At 44.3% G+C, this 21,870-nt stretch overlaps 1 protein-coding gene across 1 annotated transcript in view; it reads left to right on the top strand.

Annotated features, from left to right (window-relative positions):
- LOC147661221 (nuclear protein localization protein 4 homolog) overlaps positions 1-20,503 on the top strand; it is a 176,621-nt gene extending 156,118 nt beyond the window's left edge. Inside the window, exons 7-8 of the mRNA XM_086951227.1 lie at positions 14,422-14,524; positions 19,856-20,503. Of these exons, the coding sequence (XP_086807353.1) occupies positions 14,422-14,524; positions 19,856-20,013 (261 nt within the window). The 3' untranslated portion in view covers positions 20,014-20,503. The remainder of the gene's footprint in view (positions 1-14,421; positions 14,525-19,855) is intronic.
- The last annotated feature ends 1,367 nt before the right edge of the window (positions 20,504-21,870 follow it).

Genomic DNA, 21,870 nt, shown 5'->3' with positions numbered 1-21,870 from the left:
CTCAGGAGTGATTCTCAGAGTGAAGCACTGGCGCTTTGGCGCTCTGTTTATAAGAGGATCAAGAACAACCAGGCCTAAGTCATCCTTGAGGCTCCAGACTGGGCACGGGGAGTCTGGTATCCTGTGCTACTGAGCATGGCTATCGATCCTCCGATCAGGCAGCCCCTTCAGGAGGGGCTGCGTTGGACCTTGGAGGTGCTGGAGTCCGTGATCACCCTGTGGTCGTAGCAAGGTGCCCGTTCTGTACCGGACCTGTGGTGGTTCTACTGCGGAGCTGCGCACCGCTAGACATCGTTGGAGCTGCCTGTGATCGGCTACTGCTCTGGCGCTGCACACGGGCGCTGGACGTTGGTGCAGCTGGAGTCAGGGATCGCCCGGAGGTCGGAGGGCTCCCGTGGCCACACCGGACGGTTCTGCAGGGGAGTCCCGCACAGCGAGTGCTTTACTGCCCGCGGGAGGGCTCCTGACGGTCTGGGGGCCTGCCCATCACAGCCGGAGCGGTCCTGAGGGGCGGGAGACGCAGGAGGGCTCCCGGGACTTAACCGGACTGGGAAGTCTCGCGTCGCTGGCCACGCTTGGAGCCGCGAGCCCTGTGCTGCCCGCGGAAGGGCTCCTGGCTGCGGGGGATCTGCCTGTCACCACCGGAGCGGCCCCACAGGATTCGCGGCGGGGGGTCGAGAGAGGCCCCCCCGGCCATCTTAACTGAACGCTGGGACTACAGAGCACATGCTGAATAGAAAGCTGGATAAGGTATTTACTTTGCCTTACTCGTTTTTTCTATTTTGTTTTTCATTCTCTAAAAACTCCTTTGTTCAAAATGGCGGGGGCCATAAAAATGAGCAATTAATCCCCTCATATACCGCCTGAGCCCACGAGGCCCCTCTACAGTTTCACCTAAGATAACAAAAAAAGAGAGATAAGACTCTCCACAGCAAGCAAGACTCTGAGCCAGCCGGAATAGAATCTGAAACTGCTCGTCCCTGCTCTCAAAACAGCAACAACTAAAAGAGGACTAATGGCGCCATCCCCCCTACTTTGGCGGCCATGTTAGACTATTCTTTCTCTTTGGCGGCCATCATGGACTAGTCTTTCTGACTATTTTTGACTATCGGTTCAAACTTTCCTCCCATGCTCTAAAAGCAACAACTCTCAAAAGAGAGCTACCGGCTATTTCACCTACCTCAGACTGTATATAACTAAGTATCTATATAGACTTTATATAATAGGTATCTTTGTGTGATTAAGTGTCTGCCTTCTATTGCAGTATTATACTTCTACTGGTATTTTATACACTGTATGTAACCTGCACCCATTTTCACTTTTGCATCACCGGTGGTGCACGGATCGCTACCTCATATGCTACCGGTTGCTCACTAGTGTCATGTTTGTCTATTGCAGCCTATTGTTTGCACGTATATTGGTTCCAGTGTTTCTTTAACATTTTATTGCAGTATTATACTTACACTACCGATATTTTATACACTTTATGTAACCTGTACCCTTTTTCACTTTTTCACTTTTTCCTCACCGATAGTGCACTGATCGCTACCTCATATGCTACCGGTTGCTCACTAGTGTCATGTTTGACTATTGTAGCCTATTGTTTGCACCTATATTGGTTCCAGTATTTCTTTAGTATTTTATTGCAGTATTATACTTTTATTGGTATTTTATACACTTTATGTAATCTGCACCCATTTTCACTTTTTTCTCACCGGTAGTGCACTGATCGCTACCTCATATGCTACCGGTTGCACACTAGTGCCATATATGTCTATCGTAGCCTATTGTTTGCCATGCCAATACTGGTTCCAGTATTTCCTTAGTATTTTATTCCTATTTGTATACTGTATACTCTGTAAGCTGCACCCATCTCTCCTTTATCCTTATTATGCACTGATTGCTACCTCATATATATTTTATTCAGTCCTGTAAGCTGCACCCATTCACTTTCTATCCCTGGATTACACCGACGCTACTTCTTACATTCTGGTTATTTTTTTCTGGCCATTCACCAGTGTCACTTTGATTCCATTTAATTGATTGTTACCTACTATATCTTGTACATTTGGTAAGCTGCGCCCACTCACTGTATGTTCCTGGACTGCACCGATTGCTACCTCTTATATTTGACCACTCACTAGTGTCTCTCCTGTGCCATGTAACCTACGGTTGACAGTTGTTCTTTGTATAAGCGTATCCTCCCATACCTACCTATTCAGCCAGCCCAACATGGAGCTCATCGGCAAGCACACATATAGAATCAACTACCCATCCACTCTCACCAAAAAAGCCGCTAAACGCTTTAAACACAATTTCCTGACGTCCCACCCTGAAACCCCCTTTGCCGACACCTACTTCTCACCGGTCAATGGAGCCCTGAACATTGATACCATCTTCCACACCCCACGCAGAGCTCAAAGGAAAAAAGCGTTCCTCACCCTACTCACCGTCTCCACCACCAGGAAATCCGCTCATGGTCTAACTCTCTCCATCACACCATCCCAACTCTTCCCTGGCAGAACCACCATTGCTATTTACAATAACGGGATTGTCCTAATTCAATCCACAGACAAGAACCTGGAACTATTAGACAACCTGTTCCCCAAGTTCAAAGAGCACCTTTCCAAGCCGCGGACCTCCACCCATGACTCCTCCAGCACTATCACTCCTGACGTCACAGCCCTCACCCACAACCACTCTAACCTAGCTCAGCATCAGAACGACACGCACCTCGCCTCTACCCCTAGCACCCTAGTCAATCACCCACCTGCTGTTACCACCCCACACACTTCACTCACAGTCACAAATCTCTCCCCCTCATACACTAGCCCCCCCTCTAACACTAACCGTTTGACCCCCTCACATAACACTACCACTCCCACTCCTCTCTTCCCTAACATAACTCCCACCCACAACCCCTCTAACTTAGATCAGTACCAGAACGACACGCATAGCGACAAATCCCACCCTTTGTCCCCCCCCACTCTCAGTCCCCACTACCTAATAAAGACATAAAAAATGCTGAAGAATTATTTATAAATAATTCTTCAGCATTTTTTATGTCATTATTAATCTTGAATGTATTATTACTTGTAACTTGTTTGATCTATATGCTAGTATGATTTATATGCCTTGTACTTATTGTGTTTGAAGTCTGTTGATGATTTTTTATGTACTATATTTTTATTGTATCATATAGTCTGACTTATGTGTTTGAGTCTCTATATGATTTTTATCTATGTTAATTAAATATATATTTTTTAATATACATTTCATATTCGACATTCCTTTTCTCCACTGGTCTTAGACTAATTGTTCACGCACTCAGCTGATGGCCTAGGATTTTTTACCCACATTGGAATCGCATGCATATACAGGAACAACCTTGCTGTTATGAAAGTCTCCGCATCGTCCCTACCCTCCCCAACTTCCTACGAATACATCTGCTTCGATATTATCAGTGAGGGCAAACCGACATGCTCTCTTCACGGCATTTACCACCCACCCAGAGACAACCTCTCCTTCGTCCAACAAATCATGGACATGATTTCAATCAACGCTGGACGAGAGCTTACCCAAATATACCTTGGTGACTTCAACCTCCACTGGAACGATCTCAATGATGCGGTGGTAAATAGTCTTAAAAACTTCCTCGACGCACTGGACCTCACCCAAATATGCAACAGCCCGATCCACGAGAAAGGCTCTATCCTCGACCTTATCATTGCCAAAGAGGAAGCTATCCAACTTGAGTCTATCCAACCATGTGACTGGTCAGACCATCATATTGTCACATTCTTCATCAACGAAAAAGTCAAACTCAACACGGGACAACCCTCCAGACTTAAGTATGGAAAAGAGATCTGAAAAAACTCAACCCATACTCCCTACCCCTGATTAGCCGCGACCTCCTGCTCCCTCCTACGGGCGCTACAGATGTCCAATCCTTGACTGACCACTATCTCAACGCCATGACCTCAATAATTAATGAGGCTGCTCCCATACAGCTAAAGAGTCTCCGCTAAAATCTCCAATCCATGGTACGACGGGAGTCTCAATGAAGATAGACGAGCCATGCGAATGGCAGAGCGCACCTGGAGAACAGCTCCCTCTGCACTGCACCTGAAAATCCTGAAGAAAAATAGAGACACTCCTACTTCAGGAAAATAAAGCGCTCAAAAGCAAACTACTTCAGCCTCCAGCTCGACCAAGCAAAAAACCGCCCAAGAAAACTGTTTGAGCTAATCAGAGCACAAGCCAAGGAACAACCCCAACCTCTAAGTACTTCATGCGAAGCTCCCTCCTGTGAAGACTTCGCCGCTTTCTTTACCCAAAAAACTGACAACATAAAGAGTGATCTCCGCACTGACGCAAACCTCTTCGCCACACCCAATTGCATAACACCCTCCGAACTAAAAAACAATGCTACATGGTCTTCCTTCGACACCTACTCCGAAGAAGAAATAGGCAAACTGCTCAGCACCTTGAAACCTTCCAATCACCTCACGGATCCCCTCCCTGCTAATGCGGTCAAAGATTTCACCCCATTGCTCCTACCACTCTGGACTAAAATTATCAACAGCTCGCTCCAACAAGGAACCTTTCCAGACTCCCTCAAAGTTGGGCAAGTCACACCTTTACTAAAGAAACCCACCGCCGACCCATCCGACCTGAACAACTACCGTCCCATTACCAATATTCCCACTCTCGCCAAACTATTGGAAAAATGCGCACAACTGCAACTGACTAAACACATTGATCAGTTTGATCTCCTCAACCCGCATCAATCAGGCTTCCGAGCAGGACACAGTACGGAAACTGCTATGACCCACATAATTGACGACGCCCTTCAAATCCTAGATCAAAATGATACCTGCCTCCTCATCCTTCTTGATCTCTCTTCAGCATTCGACACTGTTAAACATGAGAATCTACTCGATCTTTTGAACACAAGAATGGGTATATCTGGGACTGTTCTCAAGTGGTTCTCCTCCTTTCTACATAACAGGACGCAGAAATTCAAGAGTAACAACCAGATGTCCTCGCCAATACCTGTTTCGTTAGGCGTCCCCCAAGGATCCTCCCTATCACCAACTTTGTTCAACCTAGTTGTGGAACCTCTCACCACCTTACTACAAGCATCCAGTTTACTCTTTCACATGTACGCAGATGACACTCAACTATATCTCAAATTACAATCCCCCAATGACATTTCACTCCTGAACTCAACGATCAGAAACACCCAATCCTGGCTTGCCAATAATCATCTCAAACTCAATGCTCTGAAAACAGAGTTCCTTCTGATCTCACCTCCCGCGAAGATCTCTACCACTCAAACCTGGCTTAAACAGCTAACTGCACTCAATGTCCAGCCCACCTTAGTGGATTCAGCAAAATCTCTAGGCATAACTCTCGACTCCAATCTCAACATGCAGCATCATATCAGCAAGGCTACTAAAGGAGCGAACTTCCAAATCAACACCCTGAGGAAACTTAAACCCTTCCTGCCAGCCAAAGACTTCCAAACTGCAGTACAAGCACTAGTAATCCCGCGAATTGAATACGGCAGCATCGCCCTCTGCGGTCTCCCGCTAACTACTACTGCACCCTTAAGAGCTTCTCTAAACGCTGCAGCGAGACTCATCACAGGGTCAAAAAAACACTTGCATATCTCCCCTGACTTGAAATCCTTGAACTGGCTGCCGTTTGAAGCCAGAATACATCTGAAAATAGCCTGCATGACACACAAGGCTGTACACCTGAGCTCCCCCGGATACCTCACTCAGAAGCTGTCAATCTCTGGCGGCTCTAGAAACACTAGAGGCACAAACAATCTTCTGCTAAAACCTCGAAGATTCCGGAAGGAAAAAACCTATAAACGCTTTTTCTCAGGAATGGCACCCAGGATCTGGAACTCACTCCCTCCTGAAACCAGACTCATCTCCTCCTTCACACTTTTTAAGAAAGAAGTAAAAGCTATTCTCATGGCCAAATACACTTGACCTATTAATGTTGAGCTGTAAAGATTCTGCACCAATCTGTATTATTCTGTTCGATTCCTAGGACTATGTGTTGTACCTGTACTATTGGCCTACCTGACTATCTTTGCACACATTTATCTGTAATATTTGCTTTATTGTTGTATCGTTGCTACTTTACTCCTTAATGACCTGCTTTTCATTCTCTTGTTGGTATTCCCTGCATTGTAAAGCGCTCTGATCTCTGCAAAGATCTTGTTCGCGCTATATAAAACTTTCAAAATAAATAATATAAAATAAATTTTCTGTCCACCCGTACCTGTACACTCCTGCCTCCTTGTGTGGAGATTAAGCAGTGACAGTTGACAGCTTTTGACCTTTCTTGAAAACTCTGTACTGTTATCTTGGCAGCCAGGCTTCCCTTTACCAAGACGGCAGCATACGCCTGCCATTGGAAGAAATTTGTGACATGGTGTGCTGAAAAACATGACGATCCCTTTTCTGCACCCTTTTCTGAAGTCTTATTCTTCATTCTTTCTCTTGCCCAGCAGGGCTCTGCTCTGGGCACTCTCAAGGGCTATCTGTCTCCTCTTTCTGCCTTTGGCTACCCAACCTTCATTGTTCAAGTCCCCTATTGTGGGTAGGTTCTTGAAAGGTCTAGTTAATCTCCTTCCACTTTCGCCATTTATTAGGTCTCAGTGGGACCTTAATCTGGTTCTGACATTTATAACGTGTGCTCCTTTCGAGCCTCTCCACAATTGTCTCCTCAGGCTTCTCACATTGAAAACAGCATTTCTTGTGGCAATTGCATCTGCCCGCAGAGTGAGTGAGCTGTAGACCTTATCACCTTAGCCGCCTTACCTCCTTAGCACAAGAGCCTCCTTTCTGCAGAAAGTGGTCAATCCATTTCATGTAGACCAGGGGTACTCATAGTACGGCCCGCGGGCCGGCAAGCCTTCCTTGGCTGCCCGCGGACCTTGCAGACATCATACCTGCATTTAAAAATACAAATTAAATAGTGTTAGCAAACACCGCCGCAGCAGCGCTGGACTCAGAGACTCTGCTCAATTTCGGCCGGGGGAGCAGTGATTGTCAGAGTAGAGATGCGTGGCGCTAAGAGGTGAATACAACAAAGCCTCTGCTCTGTGGGGGCCAGGGGAGCAGTGATTGTCCGAGTAGAGATGCGGGGCGCTAAGAGGTGAATGAAACAAAGTCTCTGCTCTGTGGGGGACGGGGGAGCAGTGATTGTCAGAGTAGAGATGCGGAGCACTAAGAGGTGATTACAACAAAGCCTGAATAACATGTAAATGGTCTTTTAACCCCTTGACCGCGGCGAAAATTTTGCCGCGGTGCGGGTGATTTATGGTGTGGGCGTGGTTCGGACGGCCCCCGGCCGTCCTCCGCACAAGCCCACCGTGACGTCGGACGGACGGCAGCCGTCCGACGCATGCAAGTGGTTAAAGACCTGGGTACGACTGTTTGTGCGCGCTGGGGAAGCTGTCTCAGCCCAGGCTGAAGGCTGACACTCACACACAGACAGACAGACAGACAGACAGACAGACAGACAGACAGACAGACAGACAGACAGACAGACAGACAGACAGACAGACAGACAGACAGACAGACACACACACACACACACACACAGACACACACACAGGTAAGATGACAGAGGGAGAGAGGGGGAGGGAGGATGACAGAGCGAGGGAGGCCGAGAGGGAGGGAGGGAGACAGAGGGAGAGGGAGACAGGGAGGGAGATAGGGATGGAGACAGAGGGAGGGAGAGAGATGGAGAGGGAGGGAGACAGGGAGGGAGACAGAGGGGGAGGGAGACCGAGGGGGAGGGAGACAGAGGGGGACGGAGACAGAGGGGGACATGACGACAGAGGGGGCGATGACGACAGAGGGGGCGATGACGACAGAGGGGGCGATGACGACAGAGGGGGCGATGACGACAGAGGGGGCGATGACGACAGAGGGGGCGATGGACGACAGAGGGGGCGGAGGACGACAGAGGGGGCGGAGGACGACAGAGGGGGCGGAGGACAGAGGGAGGGAGACAGGGACACAGACAGAGGGACACAGGCAGAGGGACATAGGCAGAGGGACACAGAGCGAGGAGGGCGACAGAGAGGGAGGAGGGCGACAGAGAGGGAGGAGGGCGACAGAGACTGAGAGAGGGAGACGGAGGGAGGAGGAGGAGGACGACAGACTGAAGGAGGGAGACGGAGGGAGGGGGAAAGAGAGGGAGAGGGAGAGAGAGAGAGGTATGTATGTCGGTTCTGTTGGCTCAGTGGATAAAGGCGTCTGCTGCAGGGACCTGTGTTAAACCTTATGGTCCCAATTTTTTTTTTTGCTTTAGCCCCGCCCCCTTTGTCCCCAACCCCACTGGTGCGGCCCTGGCCACAAACCACACTAAATTTGGCCCCCGAGAGAAAGTTTGTGAGTACCCATGATGTAGACCAATCCATCATCACCCTGTCTACTTTTTACACTCCTCCTCATCCCTCTAAAGAAAAGGAGCGTCTCCACCGACTTGACCCAAAAAGAGCATTGTCGTTCTACCTTGACCGCATGAAAGAATTCCGGGTGGACGAACAACTCTTCGTGGGGTATGTTGGTGCAAAGAAAGGTCAGCGGTGCATCTCTAGATGGGTCCTACTCTGCATCAAAATCTGCTACGCATTGACCGAGAAGCAACCACAGTTTTGCAAGCTCATTCCAACAGAGCTAAAGCTACAACCACTGCGTTAGCGCGCGGAGTTCCAGTCCTGGACATCTGTCAGGTGGCAATGTGGGCATCTCTGTACACGTTTACCAAGCACTTTTGCCTGGACTGTCGGGTCTGTAGGGATGGGCATTTTGCCTGTTCGGTCCTGCAGGTCTTCCTTGTATGAAACTTGTCTGCAGACCCATCCCTTGGGATGGTATTGCTTGGGTATCTCTCCTAAGTTAAGGAATCTGTGGCACGAAGTCTCTATCCAATGAACAAGTTACTTACCTTCGGTAACGCCTTATCTGGTAGAGACTATATCTAGCCGCAGATTTCTTACCAACCCACCGATCTTCCCCACTCTGCCCAAGGATTTCTAAGGAAAGGGCTGACCCATTTTAATGCCCTAGTAATTCACACCAGTGTTCAGTGCACTTCATTGCTCTTCGCTTATGGTGTGGAAAACTGACGTCAGCAGCTTGGGCATCGCCTATATAGGTACCGCAACGTCACATCCAGCGATTACACCGCACGTGGAGCCATTCAATGGCACCTAAAAGCATGCAGGAGTACTGCTCACGAAAAATCTTCAGGATGCAGTCTGACACCGGGGGAAATTCTAAGGTAAGAAATCTGCCACTAGATATAGTCTCTGCCAGATACCGAAGGTAATTGGCTTTTTAGGTCTTGCGACCTATCAATGCGCGCAAGCGCATTGAGCGGAGCGAGAATTCAAGTGCTCAAAATCTTCGTGAAACCAAGGGTTTCGTTTGTGCGGTTTTCTTTGAGATCACGTGACCAAACAAGCACGCGCATCAGCCTCCCTCCCGCCCTCCTAATTGCATTTTTTCACGGCCGCACAGCACATCAAAGGGCTTCTCCCAGCGTGTGCTGTGCGGCTTCTCCTCCCCTAATTATACATGGCTGGCCGGTGGCCGTCCGTACTTTCAGTTTCCCGGGCGCCTTTGTTCCCCCATGCATATCAATTCCCAGTCTCGTTTAGGTCTTCACATATTAAAGAAACCATAGGTGACCAGATACTTCCTTTACACACCGTCAGTCATTCTATTTCGGGGTCTGATACTTGCTTTCCCCGTATCGCTCAAAATATGGCATAACGAGATTAGGTCTTACGCTCACTAATTCCATAACGAAAACCACCCAGCTTTGCCTCATAGTCAATGGGTCCGACAATAGCCCAGAGGTTTGAACGTACCGTCAGTCCTTTTGATATTTGGAAGTTCGATCCCCGCTTCCCCACCACCTGGGTGAATATTATTTTTATTTTATTTTTATTTTCATTAAGAACAAGCGAGCATAGCAACATTTTAGAATAATGAAAGTGATATTTGTACATGTCATTGCAGGCATGATTCAGTGTAGCAACCTCACTCTTTATTACATAGCGTACAAACCAAGCACATTTCTGCTTTAAATAGCCAAAGCCGCGCCGGGCCTCTTTCTAATCTTTCACTTTCAGTTGTGTGTGTGTGTGACACCATAACATTTTCATTTCTCCCAGGCATGGCGAGCAGAGCAGATCGTGTGACAAGTTGGAGAGAGGGAGAGACTTGGGTGCCCCCAATGTTTCAGATAAGCTCCCGGCTTCCTCTGGTTGTTGTTATTTTCTCCATTATGGTTTAGACTAGGGACTTTTTGCTACTTTTATGCATGTGCCAGCATTGGCAGATACATGTTTCTCTTCAGTCTCTTCCTTTTCATTCCTTGCATTTTTACTCCTCCCTCCATTCTGTCTTCTCCTTTCCCCATCGATGTGTCTTTCCCGTTCCCCTGTTCTTTCTCTTCTCTCCTGTTTCACCCTCTCCATTCCTTGCCTCTCTCTTCCTCCTTTCCTTCTTTCTCTTCTCTATCTCCCCCTTTCTCTTCCTTGTATCCTTCTACTTTCCGTCATTCTCCACCTTTCTCTTTCCTTAAGTGTTATCTCCTCCATTCCTTATTTCCATTCTCTGCAGTCTCCCCCTTCATTGTGTCCTCCCCTCTCCCCTCCATTCTTTCTCTTATCTTCCTTAAATTACCCGCTCCATTCCTTCTTTGTCCTCTCTGCTGTCCACCTTTCCATTCCTTGCCTGCTAACCTTAACACCTCTGCTCCTGCACTCCCATCACCTTCATTCTTTGGGTCTCCGCACGTGCGCTTTGAGGATGTTATGGTGTGTCTCAAACTGATTGAGCAATGCGCAAGGGGTTAATATTCTGAAAATGATTCATATGCCCCAGAAATCCAATCCCCTATGAGTGGACTGTTCACCCCTTCCCTAAATGCACTCCCTCCCCCCAGCATAACATCTGGTATGCTAATAAGGCCTGCCCCTCGGTGGCATGGTTCAGGCTGTTCAGTCTGGACAGAGCCTCCATTCAGTGCCCACTGCTCAGCCCGGCTGCCCCCAGAGCACTTCTACTGGGCACATCTGCAAATAAATCATAAACCATTTCCAGAGGCACTCTCTCTTGGGAGCATCCTTTTCAGCTATTCTATTAATTGCAGAATAACACTGGGCTTTAATAAAATGTAAATGTAATTCCAGCATGTGCATTAACGACGTGCACCGTAGTACATAATGCCACCAGATTATGTTTTTAAAGATTTAGCGCTAGAAGTCTGCTCAGGAAAGGCGAATGCACAGGCAACGAGCCTTTGTAGCACAAATGATATGAAATGGCATTTCTTTAACAAAGACAATTTATTGTGGCCTTCATCAGATACCAAACAAGCTACAAGCTCGTAACAAAACAATATATTACTAGACACATTCCTTAATAAGCATTGGCAAAGTCAATAGGTCTCGCCTTTGTGACCAATTTACTTTGCCAATGTATTATAAACACACTGCAAAAAATCCCTGATCCTGTGCAAGATGGATAAAGTTAAACAAGCATTTGTAATGATATAGGTCTCGCATTTTCGAAACTTTCACCTATTGGTATTATAAATGACAATGTCTTGTATTTATGTGCACTTTGTACTCATAGTTGTTGTTTGTAGAATTTCAAAACACATAAATAAAAGGCATTGTCATTTACAATGCTAATAGCTCAAAATCTCGCAAATGCGAGACCTCTATTCAATTCAAAAGGTAGGTTTATTTTGACCATCGGTCATTAAACAGCATAAAAACATTAAAACACAAACTTTGATTAAAATTGTAAAAGAGCCATTATTAAAATACAAAGGGATTATTACAAATTCATTGTCTCCTTACAACAGATAATGTAATTATCCTAAAATCACCCTCAATTTTGTTAAAACAAATACATACTTAATTTATGGGCACAATTTTGTGTCTCTATATAGGTGGGTGTTACAGGAGTCTCTATATCTGCTTGTATTTGTGTGTATGTAGGTGGGTGTTGCAGGAGTCTGTCTGCTTGTCTTTGTGTGTCTATTGATCCAGCGCTCCTAATGACAATCACTGGCGTTGCCAATAGGTTTCGCATTTGGAAAGTTGGAGCTATTGGTTTTGTAAATGACATTTTATATTTATATATTGTTATTGACAATGCCAATAACGATATATATATATAAAATGTCATTTACAAAACCAATAGCTCCAACTTTCCTACTGCGAGACCTATTGGCAACGCCAGTGCTTGTTCTTCTAGTTAAGGAGCTGAGTGCAACTGAAAATGGTTATGGAGCCAGAGCTATGTCCAGTTTAATAAAGTATTTTCATACAACGTGCATAATGGTCATGGTGGAGCTGAGCTGCACCCATCAACTGTGGGACTGACAGTAGTGTGCTAGTTGATATGAAGAATTCTGTAAGTACTGCATTTTACAAAAGTAAAGGTCCTCAAAGCGCAGCTTGTTGTCAGGAAGCGTTGCAAAAAGATCCACTTATGAAACCTGGTGAAGTTGCACAATCGTATTTGGTTTTTCATCCTCTGTCTTGCTCTGATCTTTTAGGGCTCAGGCAGTGCGACCCTTTGGAGGCAAACTGAACTACACCTTTGAGACAACTGCTATTGATCTGTCTGAACTCCACATTTCGAAAATTGAAGGATATTCGGGCACACACACCACATTTGTACTCGGCACACTTCACTTCTAACTCACAAGACACCTGCCGAGCAGACACAGTACACACTCCGCAATACTGCATGGCCCATACATAGCTGACATCATACACAATCTTAATGCAGCCTTCTTCAGAGAAACATGGTTCCCCTGCATATCTGTGCAGATTGCTGATATACATCACAGTATAAGCACGGAGGCTGGATGTTGCCACATTATAGAACATTCTTAAGTCACTGGTTTCCTTTTTGCTGACCCCACGCTCTCACTGTCCTGCATAGTAGGCATTTTAAACCTCTGTTTCCGTGATCAGTGTGCTGTTTCCTACATTATTTTCTTTACATTTTAATCTTACCCCCCTTTTTTGCCACTTCATTTCCTTCTCATCCCGCTGCCTGGAAGGACCTCCGTTTCGTGCTGCCATTTTAATATTCAAATGTAGTATGACCAGCTTGCTTCACTTAAGTTTTAACCAAAAATTTACAGATTTTCGATACACTGAACCAGCTGTGTCTCTGTATAAGTGCTGAATAAATAACTTTGCAAAACCTCTTTAAATCCCCATTTATCTAATAACTTAAATCATGCGAGCATAGGTTTGTAGGACTAAGCATCAAAATAATGCTGGAAGACTGATCCCCCTTCTCAGTGTTCCAGTACACAGTGTAAAGATCTGCGTTTTCCTTCAACTTTTAAGTCTTCTAAACCTAAAAGGTAAACAGGTTGATCATGCAAGGTTGCATGAACCTAGATAACTTTTCTCTAATCCCCTGGCTGGCCTGTGTTTCCTCCACAATGAAAAGTTTAGGGACACCAGAACTTTGTCATGATCCAAGTGGTATTGTTCAAACCGATAAAAGATAGTCAAAGAAGCATTCAGAGATAAGATGACAGGAGATCGGGAGGCCGTGGCCCAGATCAAGCTTCTAGCACTTCACGCACTTTTAGTCAAAATAGTAAGCGGCTTGGAGCCGTACCTTATCTTGGACGTGCCACGTCAGCATCGACAACTGCTGACATTTTTCAGGCTTAATCTATTCCCGTGGCTTGTGCCTTTTTAATCGTGGTTGTTTTAATGATGCTGTGTGCGATTGTGAAAATGTTTCCACTAATGATGCATTGTACATTGTTATGGTCTGCTCGAAATACAACTATTTGCTTTTTACATATATGCTTCCACTTTTGAAAACAATGAATTTTAACCAAGCGACAGACAACTGCTTTACTGTTTCTCCAGTTCTTAAGCACTCCCACAGTGTGCTGATTTTTGTCTCGCTATCTTTCTGGCATATTGAAGTCAACATAAGGGTATTTTATCTGATTTATATTCTTAATGAAATGTATTGTTTTGCTTTTGACTTTTATGATTCTATCCCTTAAAATCGAATAAAGATATATTTTTTGATTGACTAGTAAATGTTTCTCTCACTTAACTCACTGTTATTGAGAAACCGCCTCTTTAGTTAATGAAAAGGTGAAAATGAAAACGTGCCCTGAAGTGCCACAAAGAAGGTATTATATTAAAGAAATGGATACATTTGTATCATTAACATCATTTGAGCTGGGATCTTGACGGTGAAACTTGGAAGATTCTTGTTTTGAAAATTATGCCGTTTTTTCTGAGGGCTTACCCCTGTAGCATGTCATTGGATTTTGTTTATTTAGGCAGGTTTATTTTGCTTTACCCAATAGGATAGCATCAGCTTGCTTCTGGATGCCGTAAGATTGAAGAATGAAGAACTAGCCCAGACCTGGAAAAAGTCAGAACAGTGGGCAACAATCGAGCAGCTCTGCAGTAAGTAATATGCCGGGTCTTGCTGGCATGCTTTGGGACCATCTCTTTAAATACATCCTTCACGATACTGATGAGTGGTTAGATGTAATGCTAATCAGTTTATGATTGTCCTTCCCCTTCTATGGCATGAAATTGTCACTTGCCATAACAAATGCCACTAATTCCACTCTCACTGCACGACTGTGCTGCCTTTTTCACTGTAAAAAAGAACATCACAAATCCAGTACTGGACGTCACTTAGACTTATTAAAGCCGACCTTTACGAAAATAAAGCATATAGGTCCGTCTATTAATTCATGTCACTAGTTTATTCATTAATTTACTCACTAGTGGAACAATACTTTTATCAACACTTCAGTTTTTTGTTTGCATATGTACAAATATAATACATTTAATACAACACATAACTAATTCAATACAATTTACAAATTTACAACACATCCAACTCACACACTTATACATCCACAACATACAAAAATGTGCACTTAAGACCTAATGTCAATGGTAGATTCTCTATACATGTAAATGATAACAGTTTTCACAATTATTTTTTCCCAAATCTCAACAGTTCTTTTTTAGAAATTATCCACTGGTTCCGTAATTTACACTGATTATTTAAAATTGACAAAAAGGCAACAAAAACAGGTCGACGCGTTTCGAACCCCCCTGATGCGGGGTTCTCCTCAGGACCAACACTTTCTAAAAAACAAACAAATATTTCTGTCAGTACGATATCTGAATATCCAATATATTCACCGCAATGACACCACCTATCAATGCCTGAGTCCTACCTCAATCACTTGAGAAACAATCCGAGTCCAAATGAATAGATGTGAAAAGGTACTCTAGACAAAAAGAGACACAAACAGTATCTTAGCATACAGCCTCGTGTGCCTGGTGTACTTTAATTGACAAGGGGGAGGGGGTCGCACTCACAGAGAACTCACCTCAGTTAGTAGTGCTGCAATGTAATCTGGGGGAGGAGAGGAGCAACGAGTAAGCGAATAGCTTTGAGTAAATAGAAAAACTCGATTGTGGGTTAACCCACTGATAATGCTCTTACCGCATTTGCGGGCGAATCCATATTTTAAATGTAGATTGGCAGTCTGCGCTTTTTTAATACGAGTGCTTTCAGATTCACTTCCTGAAGGAATGGAAAGAATGCTAAATTAAAAGCCGGCGGCGGTTCTGACCGAGCCTTAGATTTAACTGGCCAATGCCGAGTAGAATTACCTCAATGGAGTTAGTTCCGCGTCTCAAACAATCCCGATTGTTGAATGTCTGTTCCGGTTTTGAGTAAAGCTGTGTGTTATTGGCGTGTGGCGTGGTCACGTGGTGCGCCAATTGTCGAAAGTCCACGGAGACTTAAAGTGACAGTACACAAAAGCTGGGGATACGGAGGAAAATAACTTTGATGGAACCTGAATCTGACAGGGGTGATACTAATCAGCAAGGATAGAATAAAGTTGGAATAACAAGCCATATTGGTCTTTGGGGTGAATTAGGCAGCACTGCGGTGCAAATGGTCTTCAGGGGACAGACTCAGCTAGATGTATTTTGGATGCAGAGGTACACTTTCATGTACTAATTTTAAAGATTTCCGACATCTCGTTCAGTCCTGTGATTGCGGTGTTGTATTTCATTATAAGCAACGCTTCACGTTGATTTAATGTCCCTTCAATGTCTCCTCCACGAGGGTCCTTTTGGACTTTCGAGATTATTGTCCACCTTAGGTCATCCTCTTTGTGTTTATTTGTAACCCAGTGTAGCACCAAAGGGGCATTGGGTGTCTCTTTACGTATTCTGGACTTGTGTTGCGTCATCCTGTGTCTGACCTCCTGTGTAGTCTTTCCTATATAGAGTTTAGGGCACGGGCATATGATCCCATATACCACATTTTTGGTTAGGCAATTTGTGAAGACCTCGTGCTTCCAATGAATGCCATTGAACGTGAAGACAGACCCTTCATTTGTCTGTCCACTACACAAGCCACCACCAGAGAAGTTTAAAGCAAAATCAGATTCAGGTACCAACAAAGTTATTTTCCTCCGTATCCCCAGCTTTTGTGTACTGTCACTTTAAGTCTCCGTGGACTTTCGACAATTGGCGCACCACGTGACCACGCCAATAACACACAGCTTTACTCAAAACCGGAACAGACATTCAACAATCTGGATTGTTTGAGACGCGGAACTAACTCCATTGAGGTAATTCTACTCGGCATTTGCCAGTTAAATCTAAGGCTCGGTCAGAACCGCCGCCGGCTTTTAATTTAGCATTCTTTCCATTCCTTCAGGAGGTGAATCTGAAAGCACTCGTATTAAAAAAGCGCCCACTGCCAATCTACATTTAAATGATGGATTCGCCCGCAAATGCGGTAAGAGCATTATCAGTGGGTTAACCCACAATCGAGTTTTTCTATTTACTCAAAGCTATTCGCTTACTCGTTGCTCCTCTCCTCCCCCAGATTACATCGCAGCACTACTAACTGAGGTGAGTTCTCTGTGAGTGCGACCCCCTCCCCCTTGTCAATTAAAGTACACCAGGCACACGAGGCTGTATGCTAAGATACTGTTTATTTCTCTTTTTGTCTAGAGTACCTTTTCACATCTATTCATTTGGACTCGGATTGTTTCTCAAGTGATTGAGGTAGGACTCAGGCATTGATAGGTGGTGTCATTGAGGTGAATATATTGGATATTCAGATATCGTACTGACAGAAATATTTGTTTGTTTTTTAGAAAGTGTTGGTCCTGAGGAGAACCCCGCATCAGGGGGGTTCGAAACACGTCGACCTGTTTTTGTTGCCTTTTTGTCAATTGTAGATAATCAGTGTAAATTACGGAAACAGTGGATAATTTCTAAAAAAGAACTGTTGAGATTTGGGAAAAAATAATTGTGAAAACTGTTATCATTTACATGTATAGAGAATCTACCATTGACATTAGGTCTTAAGTGCACATTTTTGTATGTTGTGGATGTATGAGTGTGTGAGTTGGATGTGTTGTACATTTGTAAATTGTATTGAATTAGTTATGTGTTGTATTAAATGTATTATATTTGTACATATGCAAACAAAAAACTGAAGTGTTGATAAAAGTATTGTTCCACTAGTGAGTAAATTAATGAATAAACTAGTGACATGAATCAATAGACGAACCTGCATGCTTTATTTTCGTAAAGGTCGGCTTTAATAAGTCTAAGTGACGTCCAGTACTGGCATTTGTGATGTTCTTTTTGATTGATTAGGCTTAGCCTTGCTGGTTTTGAGCCATGACCCTGTGTCGTTTCCTTGCCTTTTTCACTGTGACATCGGTATGGCTCAATTTCTTCTACACTTTCAGATAATGATACACCTCCAGCCGGCCCCGAATCCCCACTGTTTTTGTCAGCACTAGTCTCACACAAATGTACCTAAAAGACAAGTTCTGGTGGGGGTCCTCTGAAATGTTCCAATCCTTTCATTGTGCGACAAGCTAAACAGAATCTCTCAGTGAGTGTTTGGGAAACACAGGGTCAAAACAGTAAATTTTCCACACAATTGCATTGAATACTGAGCTTTTCTGAGGGTTCTTTGATCCTTGCTGAGGACTTTCATTTTGTAAAGGATGGAGCAGTTATTAGATATACCAAGGCAATAGATCTTCTCCCATCCCTTATGCAGCTGGCTCAAGCAAGATGCTTGACTCACCTTACTACATTAAACGCATAGAAGGCCTTCAACAGCTTGAGTTAGTCCTTTATGATTGAGGTTATGCAGAGGTTTGGACCTGAAAATACTTTTATTGACAAGGTTCTGGCAAGGGTGCCTCGGGATCTGTGGAACTTGGCATAGGAACTAGGTAGGAGCGAAGTCTGTCCTCCCTGCTGTTTGTCTTATTAATTGAACCCCCTGGCCATGAAGGTACTCATGTTGAACTTTCACGTGGCATCCCCTTTTGGAGGCTCCGAACATAAAGGGGAAGGAAGGGAGCCCCCTTTGTTTGGTGGGCTTGTCTGATTTTAAGGATTACCTGGAAAGAGACGTTTGCATCTGTACAGTCCTTAATTAGCTTTACAATAGAAGTGGAACATCCACTGCCGTTTTAGGATTGTTTTCCCCTGAGTGGGAGGAAATCTGCCCCCAAAATATGGAAGTTCTTCTCCAAATTGCTGTTGGTGGCCAAGGTGACTACCACAAGACAAGGAGTTAATGGATGTACCGAGGTCGTTTGCTCAAGTCAATAAGGAAAAGAAAGACTTCCGGGCTGGTGGACTGCTGGTCCTTCAGTACATGGGCAGAGAAGACAGGGAAAGCATCTGTTCATCTAAATTAGGAGTTTTGAAGATATTAGATTGATAAGGTAGGGTAGCATGTTAGACTCTTATGTACAGCAATATCCAATATGTAGACTTGACAATTTACATAACTGAGATCTGTGTTGCTCAGAAATGGGAATGTGAGTATGCATTCTAGGTTGAGGTGCCGTGTTTGTTATTCTGTCAGATGTGTCCTACTGTTCAGGGAGTTTCGCACAATTTAAGGATCTTGTACTAGCTGTCTGGTGATTCGATTCAGTGCTTAATGTGAGTTTGTGGTCTGGACATTGTGCTTCAGCTGATTAAAAATCAATAACATCGTTTTTGCAAACAAATTGCAAGGCAATAAGTTCTATCACCTAAATACACTTTAGAAACAGTATTTAAGTATAAATTTTGAAATTACTTAAAGAATACCTCTTCCTACATCAGGTATACACTCGCAGATTTCTGATATCATCCTTGATTCCAGCATCCTCTAGCAGAGAGCTCCAGTTTTCTAAAAGCAGCATTAGAAGACAGTTTCGACCCCTTTCTTGCTTCTTCTTTACTTAAATCGATTAAGGGGAAGCTCCCAGTAATTTGAAGTTGTGTGATGGCAAAATCCTCCACAGTCTTTAATAAACCTCCCCAAGTCACATAGTTCTCAACACATTTTTACATTACGTCAATTGGGAAAAGAATAGAGAATAGTGGGTGAGCTAAAAAGATGTAAGGTCCATAAAGGAAATATTAACACTTTGGAAATTCCACAATAATCACTCCCCGTTCATCTTTATATCTCGTTCCTTGAAACTTGTCACAACCAATCCTGTGCAGTGATTCCCACCATTACAGGAAGAGCAGAAACTGGTGCCATGTAAAACCTGTGTTAATAAATTCTTGTGTTTTTTCGACATCAGATACATATTAACATTAGATAAATATCCACATTAAGCTACCCTTAGGCACTTCTTAGTTAATGTCTTTGCCACATCTCAGTTTATTTTTTATTGGTGATCATTTCTTTCCTTTTTGCTTTATTTCCCATAGGTACAGTTGGTATTCAGCCCTCCGGTATTCAGGAATATGGTGCTGTGGGCACGTCTGTACACCCTGCCCCGTCTGCGATGTGGGCCTGTCTGCACTGCACCTTTATGAACCAGTCTGGGACAGACCAGTGTGAGATGTGCCGGCTCCCGCGAGCCTAACACCGCTTCCCCTGTTCATCTGTTATTCTGGGGTATAGCAGACTTAACACACTTGCAAATAGTACCTGGAACAAGGATTCTTTCTGCTGCTCAAGCTTGGTTTTGGAGAATGTTGGCATAGCCACCTTTCTGCTTGTCTGATAAAGCTTTGCTGGACACTGCAGCGGACGTTCCCCAGCTTTGGTAGCTACTGCCCATCTTGTTGCAACCGAATTCCAGCCAAAAATGAAACCCCAATGGTGTACAAGACTGGACCCTATAACAAGAGACTATTTTGCTGCAAGTTGATGGTTCTATTAGTGTCTTTTTTTCTATCTACCCAGCTCTTCGTAATCCATGGTTACGTACCATTTTATCACATACATACACAAGGTGCAAGTCCTTTGAGATGCCGCCGCTTTGTTGGGTCCAAATGAATCTGAAATTTGCTGACTAATCTGATTCCTTCACCCTGGTTACTCATCTTAAAGTTGTCTTCTGGCTGCATTGTCCCACCAAATATAATCTCATTTGTATCAATCCTTTATGGCACTAAATTTCATCCATCCTGTTCCAAATAATCTCTGCACACCAGTGTCAGCTCCTCTCTCACTGTGATCTTTCCTTTAGCTGTGGGTGGTCTTCAGCAGCGCCACATCACCAGTTTGAGCAGATGGGTTCCCACTTTAGTTCCACCATACCTTTTAAGTAAAGCTGCACCCCTTCAAACATTGGGCCATTATCGCTAGCCTATTAAGCAATGTGGTCTTGTTTTTATAAACTGTGTGGCCTGCTCGTATTCATGCCAAATGTTATTTCACTCCCTGACAGCACAAATGCTTCTAGGCCTTGTTATTTAAGAAATTATGAAATGGGAAACGTTCCTAACCGTGTGCTGGCAGTTTGCTTGGAATGAAGTATGCTGTGCTTCACTTTGATGAGGGGCTTAGGATCTGTTCTTTTTAAAATGCTGTGACCATCTACCTCGTAGAGCTAGTCAGATGACCTGCATGCGTTTCCTGACAGTGCCATGCCATTGACTACCCCACGGAAGTGTTATCAACTTGGTAGACCTCAGGGGAGGTGTTTATAGGTTTTTAAGATGAACAGTCGTACAGTACAACATTTTGTTGTCGGTCGAGGATGAGGATTCATTTATCACGTTCCAAAAAGTGAATTCCTGTTTTGATGTGAAATACTCATTTTTCAGTCTGTGTCTTTATCGAAGTGCAGAAAGCTATAACCTTGGTATTATTGGCTGCCGAAGACGTCGCTTAAAGCAGTGATGGACTTGAGAGCTTGTCTTCTATTAAATTGGCCTTCCCTACATTCCTGACTAAAGAGCCAAAAATAGAGAACGAAACTTCAGCATTACAGGCCAGTGTTATACTGCCAGGAGTGAAGATGTTGGAAAATGATTGCTTGGCGATCCCAGCGCTGTAAAGTATAGGAAGGTGGATCCCGCTTTCTGTTGGCTATGGTACCCTGAAGCCATGGTTTGTGACTTGCTTCGAGCTGCCTCTGGTGCTTATCTGAGCTCCCTGTTTTTGTGCTTCTTTTTACTGTTTGAGGTAGAGCAGAGGAGGTGGCGGGTATAATTCCTCAACAGTCTTTGAGATACGTATGTTAAAGACCGCTCATTTCAGAGTCTCCATAATGTAATCGCTACTGCCTGCTGGGCTAAGTGGTCTTGGATCTTCCTGGAGTATTTTTTTATTTTTAGTTTCTGCAATTAAATGAACTATAAAGCCTTATGCTCAGCGAAAGCCTTGATTCATGAAATAGTTTGAGTGCTCTTCTGGGGCACTGCACACACACAATAACTCTGTGGTGTGGTCTGTACCATATAAGGTAGGTGATAACTACATCCACCTCCTC

Source organism: Lissotriton vulgaris, unplaced genomic scaffold (genome assembly GCF_964263255.1).
Source record: "Lissotriton vulgaris unplaced genomic scaffold, aLisVul1.2 SCAFFOLD_439, whole genome shotgun sequence".
Taxonomy (NCBI): Eukaryota; Metazoa; Chordata; class Amphibia; order Caudata; family Salamandridae; genus Lissotriton; species Lissotriton vulgaris.
This window is presented reverse-complemented; position numbering and strand designations above follow the sequence as displayed.